The 27,609-nt window shown below is 42.8% G+C and overlaps 1 protein-coding gene across 1 annotated transcript in view; it reads right to left on the reverse strand.

Annotated features, from left to right (window-relative positions):
* The window catches only part of ddr2a (discoidin domain receptor tyrosine kinase 2a), a 31,679-nt gene extending 5,412 nt beyond the window's left edge, over window positions 1-26,267 (reverse strand). Inside the window, exons 1-6 of the mRNA XM_068592952.1 lie at window positions 26,177-26,267; window positions 12,111-12,225; window positions 2,660-2,762; window positions 1,825-2,056; window positions 1,570-1,717; window positions 482-584 (exon numbers count right to left, since the gene is read on the reverse strand). Of these exons, the coding sequence (XP_068449053.1) occupies window positions 482-584; window positions 1,570-1,717; window positions 1,825-2,056; window positions 2,660-2,762; window positions 12,111-12,192 (668 nt within the window). The 5' untranslated portion in view covers window positions 12,193-12,225; window positions 26,177-26,267. The remainder of the gene's footprint in view (window positions 1-481; window positions 585-1,569; window positions 1,718-1,824; window positions 2,057-2,659; window positions 2,763-12,110; window positions 12,226-26,176) is intronic.
* Between the last annotated feature and the right edge of the window lie 1,342 nt (window positions 26,268-27,609).

A 27,609-nucleotide genomic window follows, 5' to 3' on the forward strand; every position in this document is an offset into this window, starting at 1 on the left:
ATGCCAAATAAAATATAGGATCAAATTTCTTGCATCTGCACGAGCAGAGTCTTCACGCGCTGCAACCTCTCACCACTAGGTGGCGGCATTGTAGAGCCTTGTTCTTCTCGTCTGCGTTTGGCTGTGACATCGTAATAAAAGCCATTTTCTTTTCTCTCTCTCTCTCTGCCTCCACATGGAGAAGGAAGCCTGGTGTCATGGAGGACATTATTCACCACGCCACGATACGCAAACACCGCCGTCATTAAGAGAATCATCGTCTCATTTTCGGCTTCTGGGCTGCACGAGCAGGGTTGACTCAGTCGTTCCTACGTGAGGTTATTGCCTAACTAAGTAAACCACCATGACCTCGTCACGTTCCCCATGGTGACAGGGCCACAACAAGGTGAAGAGGGGAAAAAAACACTGACAAGGGACGAGAGCGATGATGAAGCAGGGAAAGGGAATAATGAAACACACACACACACACACAGACACACACCTGTGGATGACGGCGCCGTCGTAGACGGAGTCGTTGAAGGAAGCCGGGTAATCGGGCGAGCTCATCTGTTCTCCCACTGGAGCGTTGTACGACACCAGGCCGTCTGTGAAGAAGAAAGAATAAAGAGTATTCATTTATTGAGGTGAATAAAAACTCATACCTTGTGTCCATCGTTCTATAAACACACGCTGTATTGCTCCAAACTACAGGAGTTTGTTTAAAATAGTAGTTTTAAGCTTCAGCTACCATTCGACTGGCCTCAGACTGACAATATGTTTGCCAACAAAGCTTCAGCTATCAGATAATATGGAGATAATCAGTCTTTAGTCACTTGTTTTTTTTTGTCTTTGATGGATCCAACATTTAAAATGTTGAAAGAAAGAATCTTCACATCATTGTGACACTATGCTCGACCATTTTGCTCACATCTATCTTCCTTTTGTACTGAAACATAATAATAATCTCACCGTATGCCAACTTTGAACAAATCATCCAACTAACTTTAACACAATGTTCTCATTTTTACCTCTAAATGTAAACACTTTGTCACTGAAAATGTGACACAAACAAACACCAAGGAGAACGCTGTTGTAAAAGAAAGTCAGAGTTGAGTTGTTTTATCTTCGTTTTGTTACCTAACTTACCTCACAGTTACGTAACGAGCATATTTATTTCATTCATAAGTGCTTTTATGAGCTTTAATGAGCTGAACAGTTGTCAGTAACGTAAAATGTTAAGTTAATGTCAACCAGGCTCTCTTATCTCTACCTAACTAAGTGCTTTTGTAACTTCCTGTTTACTTTATTTTGAAAAAGACACCATGCATGTAATGATAATGAGGGTTACAGTATCTAACCGTGAAATGTGAAGTGTTTATTCAACATCTAGTAACTATTATGATCATTGCTGTGCAGATGTTTGAAGTTATGTGTCAGAGAGTCAGCTGATCCTCTCTATCTTTAGCTGGACTGGGGCCTCCGCCCCAACTGTCATCTTTGCTCAGCACTTCCTCGTTCACCCGTCCATACGCATCCTCTCTTTCCTCCTAATCCTCATCCTCATCATCCTCATCCTCAGCCCCCTCTCACCCAGCCATTCACAGCCGTAGAGCTCCACCCTCATGCAGACGTTCATGGAGTGGTCCGTGACGGGCATGAAGCGGACGAAGCGAGCGATGATGGGCGGCTCCAGGTCCTTCAGCACGATGTCGTAGGCGTTCCTGTTTCCCTCGATCACCTGCGGGGTGGAAAAAACAAGCGCACCTTGAGCCTTGAGCTCACCTGGAGAACAAACCTCCCTTGACCTCGCGATCAAGGCCCTGCAGCCCAGTGGGGGGGACTCGCCTGCTTGCCCTGCCGGTTTCTCCACGAGATCCAGCGGCTCCCGTCGCGGCTGTACTTGATCTTGTACATCTGGGAGAACTCGTTTCCGATGCCGCCGGCGTGCCGGCCCTGCGTGCCCACCAGGGTGATGAAGTGGAGCGAGCGCAGGTCGATCTGGAGGAACTCCTTCAGGCTGTCCGGCTCCACCGTTATCTCCGGACACCAGGCGCCGTCGCCCTCCTCGAAGTCCAACCTGGGTTAGGGAGAGAGGGAGAGAAAGAGAGAGAGAGAGGGAGAGAGAGGGAGAGAGAGGGTGAAGTGACTGTGGATGTTCGTATTACAGCAGGAAAAGGGAAGAGGGCCCGGGAGGAAGGAATAAGTAGAACAGGATGGAGAGGGAAAAAGGTGAGAGGAAAGTAAAAGCGAGTGCGGTCGCGGATTTCAGTTCTTTGCAGCAAGCTATGAAAACATCTCTCGGTGAAGTCTCGAGTCGTAAATTTGTCTTAACGTGTTAATTTTGGGCAAAGAGCCCGAGTCGGGGGAGGAGGGAGGGAAGTGGGCGGGGCGGAAAAAAAAACACCAGCCGGGATGGATGGGGGTAAGTGTGTTACATCATTATCCTGATACTTACTGAAGGCCACCCAAGTTCTGCACGCACACATACACACACACACACACTCACACACACACACCCTTGATCATAAGTATAATTGATACCCCAGTTTGTGGCTTAATACAAATAAGCAGGATAAAGCCCCCCCACAGACGTATTATCAGGGTAAACATACAATGGAGCGTGTGTCTGTGTGTGTGTGTGCGTGTTCATGTGTGTGCGTGTTCGTGTGAGCGAACATACCTGCCGTATCTAGCAGCGGTGGATTCGGACCACTGGCTGGAGGCGGAGATGTCCTCGTCCTGGATCTGCCCTCCGGACATGCCCAGAGGATACCGACACACACCTGAGAGACACAACGACCACGTGTTTGATTATGGGATGGATCGGGGTCGGGAAGGTCGACAGGTGAGCGTTCACACGCCCTGTTTATTTCATCCTGTATTTTACCAAGGCAAGGGAAGCGACTACTTGGAGACTCCATTATATACTCTGCTAAGCTAAGCTAAGCTAACTGGCTGTTAGTTGTAGTTTTATAACTTTTTTTTTAATAAGTGTGCTTCCACAGGGTTTGTGGCCTCAATACAAAGCCATTTTCTCAACTATTATTTTAATGATGGTTTCAATTTAGTGTATTTTTTAATTTATGTTTCTTCTTTGGTCAGTGTTGTTTAACTTGTAAACTATTTTTGTCATTGTTTGTCTTCCATTTTCTATCTTGTAAAGCACTTTGAAACCTCTGTTTTTGAAATGTGCCGTATGAATAAGGTTTATTGTTTGTATTATATAAGAACACATACTGTCACGATCCTAAAGTGTTCTCTTGACAATCATTTACAGACTAAAGCGATTAAATAAGAGTTCTCGCTTCATACATCTACCAACTCAAGTCCATCACAATGCTTCTATTATTCCAGACTAACTGGATTATCACCACAGTCCTGCAGCACGCAGCTCGCTCCATCTTCTCTCAGACCAACCGCGGCGCTGGTCGGCGTCAAAAAAAAAATTCTAAAAAAAACCTTCTCAAACATTCACCAGACGCTCGCGGACAGGACGACTTCATTCCTACAGCTTCCTGTCAAGAAAACCTGCAAAAAATGTGATGGATAGTGCTGGAGAGGAAAGAGGGTGGGGTGGTGATGTGAGAGTACCACACGCACACACACACACACACACACACACACACACACACGGACACACACATATATCCACACTCCCTTGCACTCAAATTGTGGTTGCTTTATTGAAATAATAAGCTGGATCCATTCAGTGTTTCTGCCAGTACAAACAGTGCTGGTATCAAGCACACATGTTGTTACTGTGTGTGTGTGTGTGTGTGTGTGTGTGTGTGTGTGTGTGTGTGTGGTAACGTTGGCAGCGTTGGGCCCATCACGCCCCCAGCGTGCGGTGTGCCCTCTGTTTTCCCGCATTGCCCCGTCCTCCCCCTCTCTTCTCCTCCTCTCTGTCCTCCTCTCACTCGTCCTGTGTGGTCTCTCTCTTCCTCTCCTCTCTTCTCCTTTCGTCCCCTTGAGCGAGCGAGAGCTGATAAAAAAAGTTAAGAGCGTGATTTAGAACAAAAAAAGTCTTTATCTCGTTAGGACGCAGCCGGCTCGTGGCTAACTGAGCGTGACGCATTCCAACATGGCATCCATTAACTTTTACAAGGGGTTGAGTGATTCCACTGATTTCTGGGTGTTTCCAAGAGCAGAAAATTATGATAATAAAAAGGCTCTTTTCCCTCAAGCGTTATCTACAGGATCAGGTGTGTTTTGGCCTGATATCAACTATGTTTGAATATTCCACAAATATTTTTGCTTTCATGCAGGTGGGCTCAAGTCACGGGACCTAAAACTTTGAGCTGAGACTTCTAAACAAGTCACTATCGTAACCAAAAGTAAAGCCCTTTTGCTTATTTCTTTTGGTATCGTTTTGGCCCAGTAACGTGCATTTTTCATGGTTCTCCCCCTGCAACTGGATATGGTTCACACACACCAAGTAGATCTGAAGAAATTAAATGTTAAAGTGTCAATATTTGTTGATTTGGGAAATTAATCAATGAATGGGCGACTGTGGCTCAGTAGTTAGCATGCCCGTCTCAGTGGTTAGCGTGTCCATCTCAGTGGTTAGCATCCTCGTCTCAGTGGTTAGCGTGCCCGTCTCAGTAGTTAGCATCACCGTCTCAGTGGTTAGCATCCTCGTCTCAGTGGTTAGCATCACCGTCTCAGTGGTTAGCATCACCGTCTCAGTGGTTAGCGTGCCCGTCTCAGTGGTTAGCATCCTCGTCTCAGTGGTTAGCGTGCCCGTCTCAGTGGTTAGCATCCTCGTCTCAGTGGTTAGCGTGCCCGTCTCAGTGGTTAGCGTATCCGTCTCAGTGGTTAGCATCCTCGTCTCAGTGGTTAGCATCCTCGTCTCAGTGGTTAGCGTGCCCGTCTCAGTGGTTAGCGTGCCCATTTCAGTAGTTAGCATGTCCGTCTGTCTTTCAATCAGAGGATAGGTGGTTCGACCCCTAGCTCCACTAGTTGATGTCGATGTGTCACTGGTGTTTAGGTCTAAGTCTTGTTCAAGTCGTTTCACTTTATTTTGTATAGTCGAGTCTAAAGTCGTCAAATTTGTGACTCCAGTTTGACTCGAGTTCACGACTTGAACTTCACCGTGACGTACGTCCTACTGCGGCGTCCTTTAACCGATTTAAACAATGCTACGAATGCTACTCCACTCACGTCTCAATCTGCGACATTCAGAATGAAGCCTAATTCAGATTATCCAAACGGATCACGCTGTTTACGTGACCTTTAGAATATTGTAACATTGCAGAATATGTAAACACGGTCCGTGATAACTTAACCTCACGGGAAATGACCGCTAGTTAGCCTCATTCATGGATGAAAGCGCCTCCGGCAGAAAACTTTAGCTTTCTGTGTCTTCTGCAGGGCGGAAGTCAGAGGGCGACTGACCCCGTTAGCGTGGCCTCCTTGTCTCACAGGAAAAACCTTTGAGAAGATGCCAGCAACAGCAGAGCTCCAGGTTCAAGGCCTCCTCTGTCCCTCTCCTGCTCTTTTCTTTTTTCTCTCTTCCTTGTTTTATTCTTGATCTCCTCCAAATATTTGCTTAAAAAAGTGAAAAAAGCCCCCGACGGGTTTGGGGCTGACGGCCCCCCGATATACGCCGCTCACATGCCCGTGCACATGCGTAGATGCAACCACACACGCACACACGCACAGGGGTTTGTCTTGTGGCACGGTGACAACTTGAAGGAGTCGCAAACAAAAACTCTTCCAGATGTCCGCATTCGCTTCCTCCTCTGTCCTCCTTTCATCTTGTCCTCTCTGCCCTCTTCCCTGCGGCCCTCGTCACAGCAACAGAAATCATATAAATGTTCTCCCATTATCCGCATATCTTCGCGGTTATCCTCGGTTGCGCAATCACAAAACCAAATGTAATGGCCGCCGCTCGACCTGACAGCTGGAGCACAAACACAGCGTCGTCAGAACCCGCCTCCAGAGAAACAGCGACGAGGTCCAAGGAGTTATTTCAAATCAAATCAGGGGCCGGATAAGACGACAAGGAACGTCAATGTTTTTTTGGAAAGCTGGAATGACGAATCACAGCTGAGATGTTGCATCTGTCGTCGGTGCCCAGAGGTTAAAGGGTTCGAGGTGGTTGTGAGAGCCGGAGGAGCCTCCTTCACACAGAGGTAAAGAGCGTATAAACAGAGACGGAGAGAGAGACGACCGCGGTGCCGCGTCTCCTCTTCTACTCCTTCCTGTCTCACGCGCCGGGATGACGCACGGCCGAAAAAGAGAAAACGTATCCCTCGGCTTTGTTCTCACCACAAGCCTTCGTGCTCAATTTGTAATCATTGCTCTGATGTTTTTTGTTTGGCTGTTTCCAGTTTTTTTTCTCGATGGGGCCAATATCAGATTCCTGGTCGCGACCCTGAACTGAACCCGCGTGCACAAAATACATACAAGGCTTTTTTATTTTTTGTTGAGTCGAAAAAAAAATCATTAAATTTATGACTCGCGTCTGACTCGAGTTCAAGTTATGTGCCTCGAGGCCACAGCTTGAACTTCACCGTGACGTATATACGTCCCGCGGCGACGCTCGTTAATCAACTTCAGTCCGGTCCAAGTCATGTGACTCAAGTTTAAAAAAAAAAAAAAAGGCTCACGTCCAAGTTGAAGTCGTGATTCATTGGCGCTGAAGTCCAAGTGGAGTTGGAAGTCAGTTTGAATAGTCATGTGACTCGAGTACACGCACACCTCTGCAGCTCTGCATACTCAGATTAATTTAATTAATTTAATTGGCAATCTGTTGGCCGAGCCGGTTGCCTGTCGTTTTTTTTTTCTTCATTTTTTTTGTGCTAATTTAATGGTCTGTCACCGCTCAGCGGGGAAGAGGGACGTCGAGGAAAAACAACGCGTAGATCACGGCACGTTTTCCATCTCACTCTGTGAAGTCAGGCTTTATTTCAAACCCAAACCAGAGTTGGTGATCGTTGGAACAGTTGTCGATTTTGTGCGTTTTAACAAAGAATTATGTTGTTGTTTTTTAGGAGCAATGGCTGCTACTTCTGTTTGGAGGTGTTTGTGGATGACATGAATCACGGTATGCCCGTTCAGACTGAGGTCGTATCGCAAAACATCTGACCTACATCTGATTTGATTAACACTTCTGAAAGTGGTGAAGAAAATCTGACTTTAAAAGATCAGATTTCATGTGTGAGAGTCACATGTGCACAAAAATATGAGGTTTGAGCCACTTTTGCCTGCTGTGTAAACGTAACCTTATTGGAAATGATGGGATGATTGTGAGCGTGTCACCTGGTAAGAGGGCGGTGTGTGATTCTTCTATGAATCCAGTGACACACACACACAAACAATGCAACAGTGTTTGTACATAATTGATGAAAAAATGAAGTAATTATCAGAGTCTTGGACCACATCCTGCAGAGATTCAGAGGGACGGGTTTCAGCGTAGCGGGCCGGATGTGTGACCGCTCTCCCAAATGTTGGTTTTCGTTGTGTTTATTTATCCACCCAGCCCACTCAGAGCTGACCCTTGGGGTGAGCTATGGGGGCACGGCGAGTGTGTGTTTGTTGAGATGCATGCAGCCAGATTTTTTACCCCCCTACTCTCTCTCTCTCTCTCTCTCACACACACACACACACACACCGCCAACCTTCAAGCTCAACATTTTGCCACAGTATCTAAAAATATCACCCCAGAAAAGAAAAAAAATGTGGAAAAATACCAGCCTCGTGTGGTTAGAGGAATGGAGAGAGACAGAGAGAGAGATGAAGGAGTAATGGACCAAACCTTCTCTCTCACCTCTTGATTTTTACCGCACCCCGACGACTGAAAGGCAGGTTTGTTCTGGAGTGTTTGCTGACCAACCGCTGGCTCCAAATACATTCTCACACACACACACGCACACACACACACACACACACACTCATGCAAACGTGTTGTGTAGTCATGCAAGTCGGTGCTACATCTGCTACATTATACCTGTCCGTCAAAGGGCAGTTTTGGTTGTGTTGCTTATACTGTTTACTGTCTATTTACATCATGGCCACAAATAGAAACTGCAGGATTACAGGATTAAATAAGTTCCTCTTGAGTCAGCTGCTTTTAATCTGCACTCATCCAAATGTTTACATCAACATTTATTAAAACAGGTCCGATCACAGAAAGTTATGAAACGGTTCTGCTGGTTTTAATCAGCTCTACAGAGCTGTTTTAGTGCCTTTTAGCGCATTGTTTTGATATATATATATATATATAAAAGTTTGTAAGTACATCAGCAACAGACAGTCGGCGACAAGCTGCCGGCTAATTATTTTGCTCTGGAACCGGGGAAAGTAAAACAAAAGATAAAGAGAAGAAAAAATACCTCTTATGAACTTCTTTTCCAGTCTCTCTCTGTTTGTTTTTTCCTGATGCGTCACATTCAACGTCACTAAGGTTAGGAGGTTCGGTGCCTGAGCCGATAAATACCTGTGACTTCTGCAGAGTAATTTTGGTCTGGGGATAAAGCAGATTGTAACCTCTCCCACAAAAGCCAAAAGCCAGATGTTAGTGTTTTTTGCCCAGTAGGGAAAGAGGCTTTACCTCCATCAGGATGTATAAATAGACGACTGTTAGCTATCACATTCACCACAACAACTTAAACAGGTAATAATGTGTAAATAATGCGCGTATACATTGTTCTGCTGGCCCCAAGTCGCTAAAATATGAAAATTTTACTCACAGTTAGTTTATTCAAACACAACAAATATGTCTCCTGGTGAGGTTGTAATTGTCGAAATAAAAAAGGAGTAGAAGGAACACTCCCATTCCAATTAATATAGCTGGATGGTCAGAGCGGCGGCCATTTTTATGTCTACCATCGCAACGGCTGTAGCGGGCTAACATCCGTAAAAAAACAACCGACTTACAGAAAGTTGCCAACTCACTAAAATTGAGAATTTATCAAGTTAATGCTTCATCACACACTCGTGTCACTGCGTAGGAAAACCAAGCAGGTTGTTGTCGCCAACTTGGTTCTTAAAGCAGTGTAGCGTGAAAGTATGACGGGATTAGCAAACTAGCCAGCTAACTTGTGGGCTAACTGGCTAGTTAGCTGGAATGCTAATTCTGACAACTGTTTCTGGAGCTGCGTCCGCTCTCATTCCCAGTGAGCTGCACCACTTTACTGACGTGGTTGACCCCATAACAATCTAGCAACTTTATTTCTGTGGTTTTACTTTTGCGATTAAAAACCTTACAATGTTTATCTGCGACACGGCATAGCATTAGCGCAAGTATTTAAAAGTTATGACGGATTATTTCATCTTTTAAAAGCTACGTAGACTCACTTTAAAGTGGAATGTGTGATTTTATTGATTCAAAGATATCCGTTCATCGTTCATCGTTCGTTCAAGGTTAAAACCCTGAACGCCTCCACAAGAAGACGCCCACGCAATGAGAGTACTGCTTGATATTTGGCCGCTCTGCTCATGTCCTCCCCCTCCACAGTGAAATAAAGTTCGCCCACTCACGAGTGAAATGGGAAAGACAGGGATGGTATAACTCCATTGCTTGGGAATTTTAAACAGGGGAAAGTTGGCACCGCTCAGCATCTAAGCTCTACTAAATTCAGCCATGAATTTTTCCAGACCGTGGAAAAATGACCCTCTTCTCAATGCAGCAGAACTGAAGCATTAGACAGAATTATAGGTGGATATATCCTGCCTCCACAAATTAGAGCAGGTTGAGATTCGAGCTTTTAAGTGACACTGGAGATAATTTTCTATTTATTTAAACGAATTGTAATAATCGCTGGTGATTTCTGAGTGGAGAGATCTCTTGAGTCCGATTACAGATGCAAAACCTTTGTCTAGAACGGTGAACCTGTTGAACTTTGACCACGATCAGATGCACAAATAGTCCTTTCGATGACTTATGAGTGGTCAAATACTGGCAAACACACCCACACACACACACACACACACACACACACACACACACACACACACACACACCACACACACAAGAGCTTGGGAGAAAGACAGAGCCTGTTTCAATGGACTTTCCTGCTGTCAGAATGTCTGGTATGCATTAGCCACAGACTCCAGTGGGATAGCTGGATCCACAGTAGGCGTGTGCATGCGGGTATATATGCATGCGAGCAGATACACACACATGCACGCACACACACTCTCAAAAACACAGTAAGCAAAGTAAGTCACTCCCACACGGGTCAAACACTCAAATTTTCAATTAAGTGCGGTTTGAGAAGATGCCTCATATAAGTTTTGGTGCTGAATGCTACCAGATCTAAGATCCTGAATAAAATGCAGTGAGCATACATTCACATCTGGTTAAATAGGCCAGAAATGTAGCTATTAATATACACATATGTATGTATATATATATATTTATATGTGTGTGTAAGGAATCATATACGCATGAAAGTAACCACAGCATGCACACTTGAAACTCCTTCTATAAACGCTCTCTGTGATCTCTATCTCTGTATTTTTCTTTCCTCGCTTTTTTAAAACTCCGTATACTCTCAGCTCTCTCTCACTTTAAAAAAAATGTCTTTGGTTTGCTTTGGCACAAAGAACGAATGAATGACAAACAGGGAAAGCCAGGTTTTTAGTGTGTGTTTACGCAACAAAAACCAAAAAAAAGAATGTGCATGTCTGCAGCTCGCTCTGTGAAAACCATTTCAAGGTACACGCTCTGGAAAGCAACTGCTGTTAATCATAACTGTTTATTTGTTTTGCTGTACTTTTTTTTTAATTTAATACTGTTGACTGAGAAAGAAAAAACCCCAGACCTGTCATCATGACCTCATGTTTTTTTTTTTTGGGATACACACTAAGAAAAGAAAATTGGGTTCATAACAGTGTAGAATGTAATCTCAATAGTTTTATTTTGTAGGTGGAAGCGGGGGGAAGTGAGGCGGGAGGATGTGGACGCGATGGCGGCGTGTTTCTTTTCTCCCACTGTTATTTCTTTCTTTTTAAACATTGCTTGGCAGAGTTTGGTCAGCCTGACCGGTAGAACTCTGTGTTAAACCTCTCTGACAAAACCATCATTAATTACTGTTTTGATCTCAGCACACATGACATTCATTATCCTTTCAGCAATAAAGAAAACTCAGCGCGATGACAGAAGCCTTGAGACTGAAGTCATAAACACGAGCCAGATCGAGTTTTTACTGGCAAAAATCTGTTGAATTTCTCCAATTTCAACAATAACCCCAACAAAAACCTCTCTTTGGTTCCTCATTTGACTCTGTCTCTGCCCAGCAAGTGTTGCTACTCTATTTCCTTGTTAAAGGAATTATTGGTCCTTTTTTCATTGACATCACAAGAAAAGCACAGTGCGAGTGAGAGCTGGAGAAAGGCAGTGCATGCTGGGATCAAAGAGGACAAACCATGGGACAGACGGGGGACCACAAAGCAGCACTTATCCACTGTCAAAGTCACTCTGGACTGGAGAACCAAACCCAGCAACAACCAGGAAAGTATGTTGGCGTTGTAAGTTTCTGCAAAAATCGTGGATGCGTTTCAAAGTCTACGTTTTTCTTTTGCGTTCAGTCAGAGCAAGTGCGGCGCAATAAGTGACTTAATATACTGAGCGACTGCTAAAGAAGATGTGGAAAAAGTCCAAATAAAAACAGGACTTTTACCCAGGAGGCCGGTTTCTGTATACATATTTATATGTATTTCTTCATCCAGTACAATAGTACTCAGTTATTCAGTGGAATTATTCAGTGCAACAAGTGAAGGGAGTAAATAATATATAGTGGATATATTTTGCTGTATTGTTATTTTATCATTGTGTATTCCCCTGAATCATTTTTATTCATCATCAAATCAGATTTCTATCTTGCGTCATTGATTATTGAGCTGCTGTAACAATTTAATTTCCCCGGTATGTTCCCTGGATCAATGTAGTTTTTTATCCATCTATAAAAAAGTTGCATTGCCTCAAGCTAACTAATTGTTTCACAACGTTAACCACTGTGCATTTATGCTAGCATGCTACAAGGCTGATATGAAACATATGTTTGAGTCAGAAGCGTTGACTTTCAAGTGAAATGTCTTCTCTTTGAATCTCACTTCAGACCCAAAATCCCCAAACACAGACGCGTGTGAGCTGCACTCGGCGCTCTGGTGTTTGCAGCACTGACCTGGGTTGACCTGCGATGTGACGGCTCCCAGCAGGTAGAGCAGGATGAGCAGGAGGAAGTGGACGTCCCACAGGTGCTTCATCCCAAAACACGTGCGCAGAGACAGACTTCCGATCTGAAAAGACAAGACGGACACCGCCGGTTACGCAACCGTCTCAATACACAGTTTGACATAGAGTTTGACCACACGCGGCTGAAACAGCTCAGTATGTTGAGGAAAACATTTTGTTTTATATTCACTCCTCTGTATTCATGGGAACCGAGCTTTTGTTTGCATATACGAGGGGAAAATAAGAGTTTAATTGGAAGCATGTTTTTTTATTTCACTCTATAAAAGACACAATAATTGCCACCAAACTGAAATTTCCATCTATTTGGTGCTTTATCGCTCCATGAGAGAAGGCCTATTAAAATTCTAACAGTGGTGATATTTCAATATCAAACATACAACACAGGATAGACTCAGTTCATATGCAATTAAATCATTTTTTGTTCAAACTTTTTAATTTTAAATATTACTCACTAATTGTAGGAACACATGATGCATGAACAAATGATGGCGGAAGGGGAGAAAGAGACGTTGAGACACTGAGTCACAGACATGACTTCAGCTTCACAGACGCAGCGCCAACAAGCCGCCTCCAACTGACCACTTAGTCCAGCAGCCCAGCAATCCAGCCGGTTTAAACTTGTTTTTTGTCCACATTTTATTTGTGATGTAGAGTTTTAAAAAAAGAAACCCAAATAAACAAGGAAATGCATACCGCCTCGATGACTTCACATACAACTATTCTTATTGAATGATGACAACGGGACAGGGTTGTGTTCAGTTTTCGCCCACATTAAAGCGCGAGTGTCTACTAGTTTGCTTTTATGTAAACAGCTTAGTTATCTATTTGAACAAAGCAGTTGAGGCACTTTTACTGCAGCTCAAAGTCTCTATTGTATAACTCAGGTTAGTTTTATTGTTCATACCCTGTTATTTTATATAACAGAAATGTGCAGCAGATGAGAAACTTTGACGTAAATAGAGAGAAAAGCCAAGAAATCAAGTGATATAAATATATTTGCTGTTTTTAACATTCTGAACGTTAATATAGCAGCAAATATATATTATATATGTAAAGATACAGTGGAGTAACGTCTATTTAAGCAGAGAATAAAGTCTCCCTCCCTTTGCTGTTTGTCCTGTTAGCATCTGTTAGAAGCTGCTAGCACTGTTTGTCCTGTTAGCATCTGTTAGAAGCTGCTAGCACAGTATGTCCTGTTAGCAGCTAGTTACACTGTTAGCATCTGTTAGCACTGTTAGAAGCTCTTAGAAGCTGCTAGCACTGTTTGTCCTGTTAGCAGCTATTAGAAGCTGCTAGCACTGTAAGTCATGTTAGCAGCTAGTAACACTGTTAGCAGCTGTTAGCACTGTTAGAAGCTGTTAGAAGCTGCTAGCACTGTTTGTCCTGTTAGTGCCGTTTGTCCTGTTAGCATCTGTTAGAAGCTGCTAGCACTGTATGTCCTGTTAGCAGCTGTTAGCAGCTGTGAGCTCATGGCCACCATATTGAGAGTAGCTAAGAGGCAATGAAAATGTTCCTAATCTCGTGTCTCACACCTTTAAATGGTGCTAAATACAATATTCAGAGCATATATACTGCTTCCTCACGGCTCTACTGTGTCGGTTGATAACAACACAAAGAGGTAGAGCGCTTTCCTGCTCGGCTCAGGCCGACATTACTCAATTATATCTTGACATAGAAAATAGTTGCTGCTATTTCATTACTCTAAATATAATTATAGAGAAAAATTTAGTTCACATTTTCCAAACGCGATGTGTTTATTTCGCTGCTTTGCAGCTTTATCGTCGTGCAGGTGACACGCTTTGCGCCACACAACTCCAATGTAAATACGAAAAAGACGTTCAACAAAAAGCAGGGCTACATAAACCCAATTACACACGACACAAAACTACCATAGCACTGTGGGAACTTTCCCAGAGAGACATGTCAGTGTGTGTATCTGTGTGTATCAGACATTTCCTGGTCTTCGTCAGCGGCCAAAAACAACATTTTCCTGACGATTCCTCCGTTGGAATAACAGAAGGATCGGCAGCGTGCTGCTCGGCGGTCTGGTCAATGGGAGACTGGACTACAGTACAGGCCTCCATTCACACGCTGTTCCATCTGATGTCAGTGACTGTGCAGTATTATTCCTAAAATATCATTGCTATGCTTCTCCCTGGTTGCTTGTGAGCAACAGGGGGTCTCCAGCAGCAGTGAGGTTGTCTGCTGCAGTTAACCTCTGACCGATATGAAGTGCTGGTTCACATGTGCTGCCTGTGGGAAACAAACCCAGACCTGTTGATTTTGATGCTAAAATGTCCTCAATTCTTGACCAAGGGGGCTTGAAAGATACCTGTTAGAGAAGAGCAATTTCCTTACACGCTACAATTATTGGCCATGTGCATTTAGAAATGTGAAAAAAAAGATGTTTATGTTGGGTTTCCCCGCCCTCAAAAGATCCAAATTGAGTCTTATGAATTCAGAGCCCAATGCTCAAGTGGACCTTTGAAGTAATCCTGTAGTCACATCAACTTTAAACTAATCTCGTGCGAGCAGCGTTGACGGGCCCGCCCACTGAATTTCGTGACACTTTTTAAGGGTCTGACTCTTTCATTGTGCCTTAAACGCATAATCTTATTGCTTTTCTCGCTCCCATTTCCTGCAGCTTCAGATTACAGCCACTTCCCCAGTGAGACGCCTTTACTAAGCTTAACTCCTCTCGGCTTCTCCTTAGCTAATGAAACACAAACACCTGATGGCTTGTGTGCACATGGAAGTCAAAAAATGTGTTTACCATGTGCTGGCGTACATTTATGTAAAGGCTGCTTGTGTTGTGCCGGGGAGGCGAGGACTGACCTTCTCGAGACTCTCAACGGACCATAACGGTGTGTTTTCCTGTTTACTGCAAATCACACACACACACACACACACACTTTGCATTACTGCTCACCGCTTTCCGTAACATGCCATGAACTAAGGATGTGAGTCAGTCTCTGAGTCTTTAATATTTTTGGTCCAGATACAAATAAATCCTCCAAAACGACTGGCTTCATTATCATAAAATACAGCGTAGACATGCGTTGTTCCCAGAGGATAAATTATCTTTACTTTTTCAGAAGGAATTTCCACTCCTCTCACACTTAAAGTAAATGCTCACATGCACAAACATGCATCAAAAGCATGCACGGCCGGCCCGCGGTCACGGTTTAGGGATTGTTTAAGTCTGGAAAATTGATTTCCTGTGTATGGGTTGTATTGAGTCCTCCTTTGGATCCAGCTGTGTTCTCAATACTTGTGTGAAGGGAACAGCTGTTATTCCACCACTGGCCTCTGTTATAGTAACGGCCGATCAATCCGATCATTCAGAGATGGAGTAACAGGCACAGGTTCACAGTTCTGGAAACTCCACTTTGCTCTCGTCTTACAGGGACACAGCAGGAAAAACTTATTCACGTCCTATCTCAGTTTTTTTTTTAAGTATCCACTCTGTTTTTTTTTTCTTCCATTTCACTTAAAAAGACATATTTCAAACGTTTAAGGGGAAAACTTTAATAAGCTTAGGAAAGCATTGCCAAATCTTTTGACGGTTTGAATTTGCTGTGTGTACATTTCAAATGTTGAAAAACGTCATACCGACAACATACAAACATTTAAACCGGCCCTTTTGTCACTTTTTTTGCCCAATGATTGTAATTTTGTGTGTTTTAAACATCTGTTTTATTGATTGGTTCTATCGTTTTATGTTTTTCTAGTCTTTTATTCTCGTAAAGCACTTTGTGAATTGTGTTCCATGAGAAGTGCTACACTAAATAAACTTCGACAGCTTGCAGTAACACAGAGTTTTCTGAACCGAAAACACCAGCAGCAACAGTGAAAGAGAGATGAGGGGGATTTGAGATAGAGAACCCACAACGAGGACCAGCTGCACAAACCCCTTTAGTGGTTAATTTATTCTCATAGCTCCTGAGAGACGAAGCAGGAAAAAGACAGGAGATTCGAGGTTGCAGTCGACTTCCCCACCTGTATGTCAGACCAGAGCTCTGACAGATATAAAGTAGGTTCCACCTCTGGGCCCTTTTTCATTTAGCCTCCTGGAGCCCGTACTGTGGGCCATTGGTGTGCTTTTTTCTGGAAAAATAAATCCGTCCATGTGCTGTATGTCTGGCATATTAAAGCTGATTAAGTTATATATTCTTTAACGACCTGCAGACGTTAGCCGGCAAAGTTTGGTTTGGATTTAATTGATTTGAGGTAAAGAATGTAACCATGGCAGCCAGGTAAACTGAGTCTACTCTACATTTTCTTTGAGGAAGCTGTGAATATACTGAGAATACATGTAAGTATGTTCAAAGACAATAGAACAGTTGTATTTTTGCACAACATTTTGCAAAAGAAAACCTGTTTTTGCACCAGAAAAGTATTGTTGGAGGGTCTCAGTAAAGACAGTATAGATATTAATACTGATTAAAATACACTAAATAACTATTGGATATGCTGGTTTTCGCCACACTTTCTTTGTTTGTCCTTCTGTCCACCATTTTGGTTCTTGGTAGCCTACCTACAAGAAGATGTTAGCATGCTAACACACTAAACTGGGCCCTAACAGGCTGCAAGGCGTCCTAAAAAACATTTTAAAACTCAAAAACAAGCTGCAATGTATGCAGGCAACTGACTTGAACTCTTTTATACAATCTTGCAACACAAAAAAAAGTATTTCCCCCAAGCTGTCTGCCCACGTAGCAGCGGTTGAGTGGCGGCTCAGTAGTATGTGTGCTAGTAGTTCTGTTAGTTGTTAGCCAAATAAACACTAAAAGTGAGCAAAGTGTTTCCCCCCACTGTGTCTCTGGGTGCAGAGTAGCGGCTGAGAGTGAGAAGTCTGCAGGCAGTCGACTCAAAGGTGTTTTTAAGAAATGTGTGAGTCACCACAACCGTTAGAGGTCCTTTAGCATGCAAAATATGATGCAGTTTGCTGCAGCATAATGCGAGATTAGCCGTGGACGGACACAGAGGTGCACGCTCACTTGTGCCACCGATCGCGTGATCCTCCTGGCGGAGATATTAAAGTCAACAAGGATTTGAACGATTTATTAACACGCAATCGATATACTCTCTTCAAAGCCACCAGACTCCAGCCGGCAACAGTAATTTAACCTCGCTGATCATCAAAGGTTGACTGTAAAAACTCATATATTTCAAACAGCCATAGCCTTCATGAGCGTCTATGCCTCGACACAGCTCACTCCGGGGTCACATTCATCAAAATAAACCAGAGTAATGTCCACCGACACTTTGAAAAGCTTTCAGAAAAGGAACAAAAAAATAAACCCGGGCTGAAAGTCATCAAAACAGTGTCCGTTAAAGTAAAGAAGCATGTTTAACACGTTTCAAGAGGTCCAAAGCAGCGTTTACTCATGAAACACAAGTCAAAAGTGCGACACTTTGTTCTGTGAGAGCAGATCCAGGAAGACGAAGACGCAGAGAAGAAATGAGAAAATACAAAAAATACAAAAAATTGTGACTTGTGGAGCATTGAGACGAAACGTTGAGTTTCATGCTGTGCGGTACACCTCAAGACTGTGTTATAAATACAAGTATAAAAGTTCCTTGGAGCAAAGTTGATCTCTTAGAGGCAGACGAAAATGGTGAAGACTAATCCATCTTAACATGTTGGTATTAATAATAACAGTTAGACCTACTTTTCTGTATTTACAAATCTTTTCATACAGTAAATTACGGCATGACAGCCGTTCCCAGAACCATTACTTTCCCCCAGAGGATCACATGCAAAAACAAAACCATATGCGGTAAATGATACTGAATGGTGGTGGCAAATTACTGTAGTACCAGTGGGAGTTACAGCATGTCATTTTACATTAAACACAATATCTACAATGTCGGTTATTCACTTAGACTAATGTCTGTCTGTAGATGTATTCACAGATGTGTTTAAGTGCTCAATCACAGCACCATTCAGACCGGACAGACGCTAAGTAGCACAGAAAGGAAAGGACCATTGGTTGAATTCAGGTTATTATATACACTGAATGTTGATGATAGGCAGCTAGTAAAGTGTATTGTGTCAACGTGGAGCAGAATGTTCCTGAATAGACTATTGACTTGAATTTCTACCTCTGGAAAAAGAAGAAGGTCTGCGCCCCATAAATATCAGCTCCCTCTTGGCGAGTTCAGGAAGTGGCGAAGGGCAGATACTCCCATCAGAAACCCTCCAGTCCACAGAGCTCACCAAGAAAAACACACAGATACCTGCAGTCTACTGTACCTACATTCCTTTAATCAGAAGGACACATGTCATGCTTTGGAGATTCACCGAGTTTATACATTTGTACCAATCACAAGATAGGTTGTGAATAACTATTTTTCAAAGACTTCACACACAGATGTCGACCCAGTCAAAACTATTTGACATGTACGCTTCTGCAAAACCAACGATATGTTGAATATTGATGTTTGAACCAATAATAGGAAATATCCATCCCACCTGATAACAAATGCCCTTTTTATGCTTGTTATGTTACGTAACAAGCATAAAAAGGTTATTTTCCAGCCGGATACCAACAACGACCTCCCAGATGAACCTCCTGTGTTTGTTTGACCCATCAACCACCCCTCCAACTCACCCATATTTTCTTGCTTGTAACACATATTATTACTTTCAACAGCGGTCGCTTGATACACTACATCAGTTGCTCAGACCGGATTGAAAAACGTCAACATTCAACATTTTTTTCCTGGCATCTGGGCTGCAGAAATCCACATCTTTGCCGTATTAAAAAAAAAACAGGAAACACTATCATGCATTTGCTAAGAGCTCGCTGCAACGTCCTAGGGCTGTTTTTATTATGTTTTCCCAGGCTTTTTTTTGTTTGTATAAATAAATCAGATTTTCCTTGGAGACGCAGAGAGCAACGTTGGTTCACCACCAGGTCCAAGACCCTGGGAAAGCCTGTAAAGTCAACACGCAGGTAGGTTTACCTGGCTCTGTTCCCAGCCTCTGTCTCAATCATGCAAACAGACACACACACCCACACACACACACACACACACACACACACACACACACAGCAGCATCAACACTTGGGGCTTTACATGAGCCGCCGCAGAAGAGGCAGCAACCAGTGGAGGGTCAGGAGCCACCGACGGCTTCCCCACCCAGACACAGAGACTCAAAGGTCTGAAGCTACGTCTCCTCATTCATAATCACAAAATTTATGTTTTGTATTATATTGACAAGAGCGTTAACAGCCATGCTAGCAGCTCAGTGAGGCTCTACTTTGGATCATCTGGGCTTTGAGTTAAATGTTAACATGCCGACAATGACAACGCTCACATGGTGATCTGTAGCAGCAATAGTATACTACCCTATTCATCTTCTTAGTTTGGCATGTTAGCATGCTAACATTTGCTAAATAGCTCCAGACACAAAGCCGGAAGGTCATATTTTTTCAGGCGTTTGGTCCATAAAGACATTAAAGACACAACATGTATCTGAGTAAAGATGTAGTGGAGTCACATCTACCTGAGCAGAGAAGAAATTCGCTCTCGCTCTGTGTGTGTTGTTGTCAGTGTATGCTAGTGCATGTGAGCGCTGCTAGCTGCAAGCTACAAGCTACCTCGTATTATGCACCTGTAACCAAAAAATTGAGGATGGCGATTATTGTAAAATTAAGAGATAATAAAAATCTTACTCAACCCTATTAAATCGGTGTTACACAAGGTTAAACAGACAATTCTACCTGTTTTAGGAGCTCGGTCTATTACTTTAAGCTACTGATGTCTAATCCAGGATTGACCTAATTGTGACGTTAGCTTTATGTTGTACAGCTATTTTCTTTGTTTGTGGAAGAACAATCCATTTATTGGCTTTGTCGTACACAAACGAATTGAACAGAGTCTATTTCTAGTTTCCGCTGATAAACAAACCCACGAGTCTGTGCTGCTGATGCCACAGTGGTCAAAAAGCCTTTGCCCTTACGAAGTCATTCACCTGTCGACAACAGTGACTTTATTTTCCTGAGCTCAGCATGTTAGCGCAGCGACACACAGAGGATAACGATTACAATCTGGTTATTCAAACCCTAATATTTGTCTTCTACAATTACTTGACAATTCCCAAGATCTGGTGAAACAAGTTGGATGCTGTAACGGTACATTACATTTCTTAAAAGGGACCACGGGTGAAAGTTAATTCCAGCTTCTATCTGGTGTACAGACTTTACTGCGTGGGGCGGTTGGGGGGCGTCCCGGGGGTCTGGTGGTAAAGCATCGCACCGTGCAACCACAACATCCCCGGTTGAGTTGCAGATGGGGAAATTTGGGGCCCCAGAAAATGAGGGAAAAATATATATTGCCCCTGTTAAATAACCAATAAATGATGGCAAACATTCAGGGTATACGAGCTGCTAAAGACATGGCAGCTCCTCATTCGCACAAAGTTAAATAATATCACCAACAAATATCTCTCAGTTCAGATTTACTTACTAAAAGCCAGACATCATGCCTTGGCTTTATAGATATAAAATACACATACAGTATAAATATGCATGGGTGTGTGTGTGTGTTAATGTGTGCTTTTGGTGCTGGGCCTGATTGCTCTACAGTGTGCCCGCATGCGGCACACACCGTAACCGTCCACATGTGCTCTCTATTACATCCTCTTGTTTCTCCCCGAAGGCTGTAACACAGATATTTAATTTTTATGGGAATGCATGAAATCTGGATCACGTTCCCCAATCAGACCCAGGTGGAGCCGTGTAAACACAGAGCAGTAAAAATATCGGATGAGGGAGGCGCGCGCACGCATGCACGCAGGCCAGAACACACACATACATGTAATTAAATGATCACGACTGCGAGAGAGAAAAAAAACAATCCTCTATTGTCCGAGTGAGACGTGACACCTGCTGAGGACTGTTCCGGTCTACATGCTTAAGCTTAATTGTAGGATATCTCCAACCACATATGCACATGTAATGATATACAAGGTGCATTTATAGCGCAGCTTCATGATAGAGTGGGGTAAAGAAAAACAAGAATGCTGTGTTAGCAATAGTTTTAAAGTCTGGAGCTGCAGCGCTTTAAATCCAGCTGGTGGATCCTGCGTGAAAGAAGACGTTTTTAAAGGTTTGAGGGGTTTTGTCTTTTGCGGTCTTTTGTTGCAACGGGTGCACACCTGCTGCAGCCTGTCTCACTAACAGGGGGCCCATTAGAGGCCTGTAATTACCTGAGGACATGAACTGTTCACACTGACGTGCAGGTGCTCGTAAAAGGCTACCAACTGATGCTTATTAAGGGAGACAGAAAGTTAAAAAAAAAAACTGCAAGAGAGGCGTTTTTTTTTGTGTGTTTTTTTTAAATCTACCTGTAAAATCCACCCAAATATTTTCAGGAACCGTCGGTTGTGAATCTCGTGCAGTGACGAAGGGCTCGGGTTTGTTATGTAAGGAGAGAAGCCTCGAATCTTTTGACTGGAAATCCATTTTGATTGAATTTGCAGACCCTGAACTTTTGCAGCTACACTGTCAGATTGGAAAAACACTGGTGCACGCCAAGAAGCTCTTTTTTTTTCACCCAAATACCATCCTCCATCCTCTGCACGCTGCCGGTATCAAGAGCAATTAGTTGAAGGACACTTCTATTATTAAACTACTCATATTACGACTCAACAAATACCTGCAAAAAGCAAACTACCTTTTCTTTAAAAAAACATTGTGGAGGACAATATCACATTGTTTTCTGCTCTATTCTGCATTGCAATGTATCATCAGCTAAATGTGCTTAATAAAGTATGTGTCAGTAGTATTTTACTGTGAGGTGCAGCTAGTTTTGAACTACTTTATACAAGTATTTTAGTTCAGGTGTTCACAAACTAAGGGTCTAAAAGGTCTGAATATACATCTGGAGGGTTGTGAGAAGATTAATGGAGCAGCAAAAACAATCCTTCTTCACAAATTTTAGTTCAGATTTAAGACTTTTCTGTAATTTTAAGAGGGGAAATGCATCTTTATACATATTATATGCATAGATAAAATGGACGGGCCCCAGCCAATCACTGCTTTTCTTTATTGCTAGTCACTGATTTAGCATTTTACAATGCATTGTAAAGTTTATGACGGGTTTCTAATCTTAGCTTGACAGATATACGTTGAGTAGTGGAGTAAAAAGTACAATAGCTGTGGTTGTGTGCGACGTTTCTGTCAGCTGATAGCGCAGTGTCGACCAACGGCGTCTTGTGCCCGCCTTCAGGTTTACATTGTCACTTTCCGACACTGAAAACACACGATTCCACTGCACGGGCAATCAGATAAAGAAAACAACCGAGCAGATTAAAACTCCATAAAAAGGACTTCTTCTTCTAAGCAGCATGTCATTCGGCGCCCGGGCTGTCATTTGTCCGCAGTGGCAGTCTGCAGCACGTCATGAGGTCCTTTAGATGTTGAAATATGGGCCTCAGATCTTAACCCTAACAGCCTGTAATCATGGAGGACGGAGAGACAGCGACGGGGAGACAAACAGGAAAACAAATCAGACTGCCACTTGTAAACAGGAGAGAAGAGAGAAGGACTGAGGCCACATGTGCAAACACAGAGGAGGATTGGAGGCCGCGTGCTAATCATGTGCTTCTATCTTCCAGCTTCTCTGCAATTATTTGGTTTTCGTGAATCGAGCAGCCTCCTCCGGATCAAAGCGGCGACCTCATATTAAAGGGATGTGATGGAAGACTCGCTTTTTTTAAGACAAGACAGTTTTTTGTTTTTTTTTAACACTAGAAATGACAGGACTTCATCATTCTTAGTCATTACTTGATTGTATTAAGTTGTACTGTTTTTAAGTTATGCCTACTTATACACAAAATAGTGCCATTAAATCAAAAATTATTACTTAAAATTACTCAAAAAGGAAGAACATGTTACACCAACTTGACAAAATCAAGTTAGTAGAACTTTTTCTATAACTTTGAGTATACAATACTTAATCTATTTAATTACTTTGGGCGTTCAGCTTTACAGTGTGTAGAAATATATATATATAGTAAAAATGTTTACCCTGTTCACTGGTGGTCTGTCTAACATCATAAAAATAAAAAAGCATCACAGACGAAATGTCATTTTTGTCATATTTCTTGTCACTGGAGCTCAGTCGTCGTGTTTTTGGACGCAGACCTCAAGTCAAAAACAAATAAAGTAGTTCCAGCTCAGAGGGGCCGGTGCCGTCTGCTTTGGGCCACGCGAGTAACATGAACCCGCCTCGAATGGCGCTGATGAGTGGGGCGCTGGTTTTGGGCAGGGTCGAAGTTCAAGCACGTGCGGCACACAAAGTCAACAGCGCAGCATTTAAGGGATGATGTTTCCCCTAAAACGCCGCTATTTATACCAAATTACAGCATGCACCTCAGCTGGCGAGCCTTTTTTCTTCCTGCTGGGGGGAGGAGGGGGAGGGATGTGCATTGATTTTCAAAACACATCCAATCAAACGACGTCTGTGTCGAGTTACGGCCGAGCGGGACGCCGTGTTTTCAATGCGGGGCTGAAATTACAGCCTCTGCTGCTGCGGCGGTGCCGGATCAAGGCCCGAATATACGGGAGGATGTCAGTCAGCCTCCGAAACGGTGGAAGGAAAAGAGGTCGCTAATTGAAATGACAAGTCGATAACACACTCCTTCTCTCTCTCTCTCTCTCTCTCTCTCTCTCTCTGTGGACATCAAATATCAAGTTACAGCCAGATAATGGCGCCATGGCGTGGGATCAAATCCCCCCTCAAAACGTTGTCTCTCTCTCTCTGTTTTCCAGCAGCCTGGACAACATTCAATGTGAGTATATTATCCACCGCAGGCATTTCTTATATTTCCCTGTCATAAGCAATAAATCCTCCATCCTGCCTGATTCATCCTGAAGAAGACGGTTTCCTGTTCATGCATCCAGTCCGAAAAAAGGGGAAAATACATAACTGGGTTTAAAGTCGACAACAAGTCGTCCATCTGAGGTGAAACAGAACTTAATTTGCGGTCAACTTTCGCAATAACACTTTTTGTTTTACTCAAACCTCCAGAAAGTAGAAGAAATAAGTACCCACTCCAATAAAACCACAGTAGATTTCTATCTGAAAACTGCAGATGAACACGAATGTTGAACTTTTCTGTGACAAAATGTTGACTGTTGAAGTTCTAGATGCTACATGGAGACATTTTACACAATATTAGATGTAGAAAATAACAGATATGAACATATAACTTCCCCTGTTGATTACTGAGATTAAGACAAATTATTAAATTATTAAATTAAATATTGAAATGAGGCACTATCTGATTAAATATGAGATAAGTTTGCATACATTTTCCAATAACTCTGGTTAAAAATTATTGGTTCATTTAGTTATACAGGTTTTTTACTGAGTAGGTTTTGGATATCTTTCTTTTTTATCGCTCCACAAATTAGGAAATTCTGTCACAAGCCATCAAAAGTAAACAATAATTGTCATGAAAAAACTCTTTGAAGATAAAATGACACACATTTCGAAGGCCTTTCAAGTGAATAGGATCAAATAAATGAACTAATAGACATCAACACGACATTTTCATAGTTGATTTATTAACATTAAGTCAATATGTTGTTATATTACAAGTTTTATGACATGAAGTGTTTAAATAGTGCAAATGAGACATTATTTAACATAACCTTTTGGTGAATTTAGGAGATATCGCCAGTAAAATAAGCATCTAAATGTGTATTTGGGATGTTTTCTTTCCTCTAGTCTGAAAAGAAGACGCAAAATAGCTGCAAATGTCCTGTTACAAGTTACCTGTGCAAGAGGTCTTTTCTATCTAAAGACTAATTTTACGGTCAGAAATCACAAAACTCTTTTGTTTTTGATCTTAATCATGTCGAATGGAGAACATAATCTCATTGGAGCAGCTGGAAACGACAAGTGTTTGTTTTTTTTTAGCTAAAAAATGAATGTGTCCAGATATAAGACACACACAGAGTCACCTACACACACACACACCTCCACACACAAGCACCTGACCTCAGGATCACCTTGACCTCTGTATCAATTCCTCCATTGATCAGCGCCGCCTCTCCCCTCATACGTATCCTTAACTCTTCAGGGGTCGAGTTGAGTTACCAAATAACTCCACCGAGGGAGAAAAGAGGCCTCTGTGTGGAGCATCCATCGCTCACATACCACAGGTGGACACCTACACACCACCTACCTAACACCTACACTATACAACACTGAGGAAACACACACACACACACACACACCACCTCCACGACAGCAACAAAAAGAAAGCAGGACGCGCACACTGCAGGGACGGAAATCTTTCTCTGTAACTTGAGCGTTCGACATTTTCATCCTCTGACCACAGCGGACCATAAATGAGTCAGTTTTCCAAAACACACGTCTTGACTACCCCGCCACAATAAAGCAAAACCAGAATGTGTGGGAGCTCGTTGCAAGGCTTTCAAAATCATCCTCTCGGGCTCTCGACGTCGGCGCGAGTCGTCCTGCACAAATGGAGGAGAGACTTCATGCATCCAGAGCCCATGAAAAGGTCGTAGAAACAGGCCTGGGCTCAGTTTTTGGACGACATTTTAAAAGGAGACGCTTCCTTCATTCCTTCCTCCATACATCTTTTTCTCAATGGTGATATATTTTAAAGAGAAAAGGGGTTTGAGTGAAAGGGACAGGGCCTGTAAATCACATCTGTGTAATGGCTCCGGTTGGAAACAGCTGGACTCTGAGTCGCTCTGCTCGGCCGTCCACTCCTCTCGTCTGCCATGCAGCCACAGGCTTCACACAAAAGGTACATGGAGTTTATTAAAGCGAACAGCCGAGGCTCCCAGTACACAAAACGCTCCAAAGGAAACTTTTTTTCAAGGCTCTCTCGTAGGCGTGGAGAAGAGAGGTCGTCTGAGTTTAATGCCCCAAAACTTCCCGCTGCTACAACGATGGTATACGAAAGCTTGAAGAGAGTCACGGTGAAAAGAGAGGACTTACTTTTAAGATGTCTTATCCTCTTTTTTTTAGACCATTTGCTCAGTTTGTAGATTATTCCAGTTTGCAAAGCGAGCCCCCTCTTCGCTCTCTCTCTCTCTCTCTCGGTCCGTCAGATGCTCTCTGGGCTGATGTAAGACACCTCTGCTCATAGGAAAAAAAGAGAGGGAGAGGAGAGAGAGAGGGAGAGAGAGAGAGAGAGAGAGAGAGAGGGAGAGGGGGAGGCAGAAAAAAACTTCACATTCTGTGGATTCTTGGGAGAGAGCCAAAAGTCCCAGAATTCCACATGCCACACATAAGGTTTCAATTAAGGCCGAGTCCAACGCTGAAATCAGGAGGCTTTCTTCTCTGAAAGGAGTCTTTCTTCTGACAGCTCCGGGCCCAACAACGCCAGGCAAGACGTCAGCAGCTCATCCCCGCACCGCACGGTTCAGGGATCTTATGGTGATACCGGGTGGTTTTTAAAATGGAGCATGCTTTTTTTTTTAGTTTTTAATGTTGTAATTGCACAATATTAATATCAAATCATATGATAGATCTTGTGTTGTACTCTTTTTCTTCTTCTGTAAAAAAGAAAAATCTAACTAAACAGAGTTTTTGGGGCATTAAGAGGACGATTTTTAAAATGATCATATAGCACTTTGAGAATATAGTTGAAATTCAGCATTTGCTGCTGTTACATTTAAGTATGTTTAAGTGCTTTTATACACATTTTAATTCCATCTGTATATGTAATATTCTTCTTACTGTTAATTTTGTTTTAATTCCGTTCTGCTTATTTATATTACTTGATTTTTATCTTTATTTACTTGTTAGCAATGCTGCTGCCCACTGAGGGACTAATAAAGGATTATTTCGTATCTTATCTTATCAAATATTTTGACCCATTTTCAAAAGTTGGACGTTAACCCTTAAAATGTAACTTGTTTCGCAGCATTTCGACTTTTTTTTAAGTCATGTAATCTTCTTCACATGGACCTGTAGACCTAAAATATAAACCGTACAAACGTTGTCAGCTTACTCTCTGGTCGGCGTTATAGGAAATAAAAGTAATAAAAAGCAAACGGGGGAACTGATGACAACTCTCTTCGCGAAAGTGTCGCCTTCATCGTCAAACCAGATCCATGAAAAGCGTGCGTCAGGTGTCAGCGAGAGGTCGTCCTGCTCTGACGTCATCGAGTTAAACGGTTATTAAATGTTTATTAGGGAACGAGAAGGTTTCACTTAAAGATACTGGGACTTCAGGGGGCATTTCTTGCCCAAAAAAGTGCAGCTTTTTGTCGAAAGATCCGTCGAGATGCTAACTTTCTGGTCTCGAAAAATACACCATCCCTTGGCGTGTTGTGCCAATGTCGTGCAAAAAGCTTCACTGTGCTCGTGTCGCCCAGCTGGAGTTGCAGTTAGCTGAAGTCCAGCCTCACGCAGACGCCGTGGAG

The sequence above is a fragment of the Clinocottus analis genome, unplaced genomic scaffold (assembly GCF_023055335.1).
Source record: "Clinocottus analis isolate CAN_PGR_092001 unplaced genomic scaffold, fCliAna1.0.p SCAF_28, whole genome shotgun sequence".
NCBI classification, from domain to species: domain Eukaryota; kingdom Metazoa; phylum Chordata; class Actinopteri; order Perciformes; family Cottidae; genus Clinocottus; species Clinocottus analis.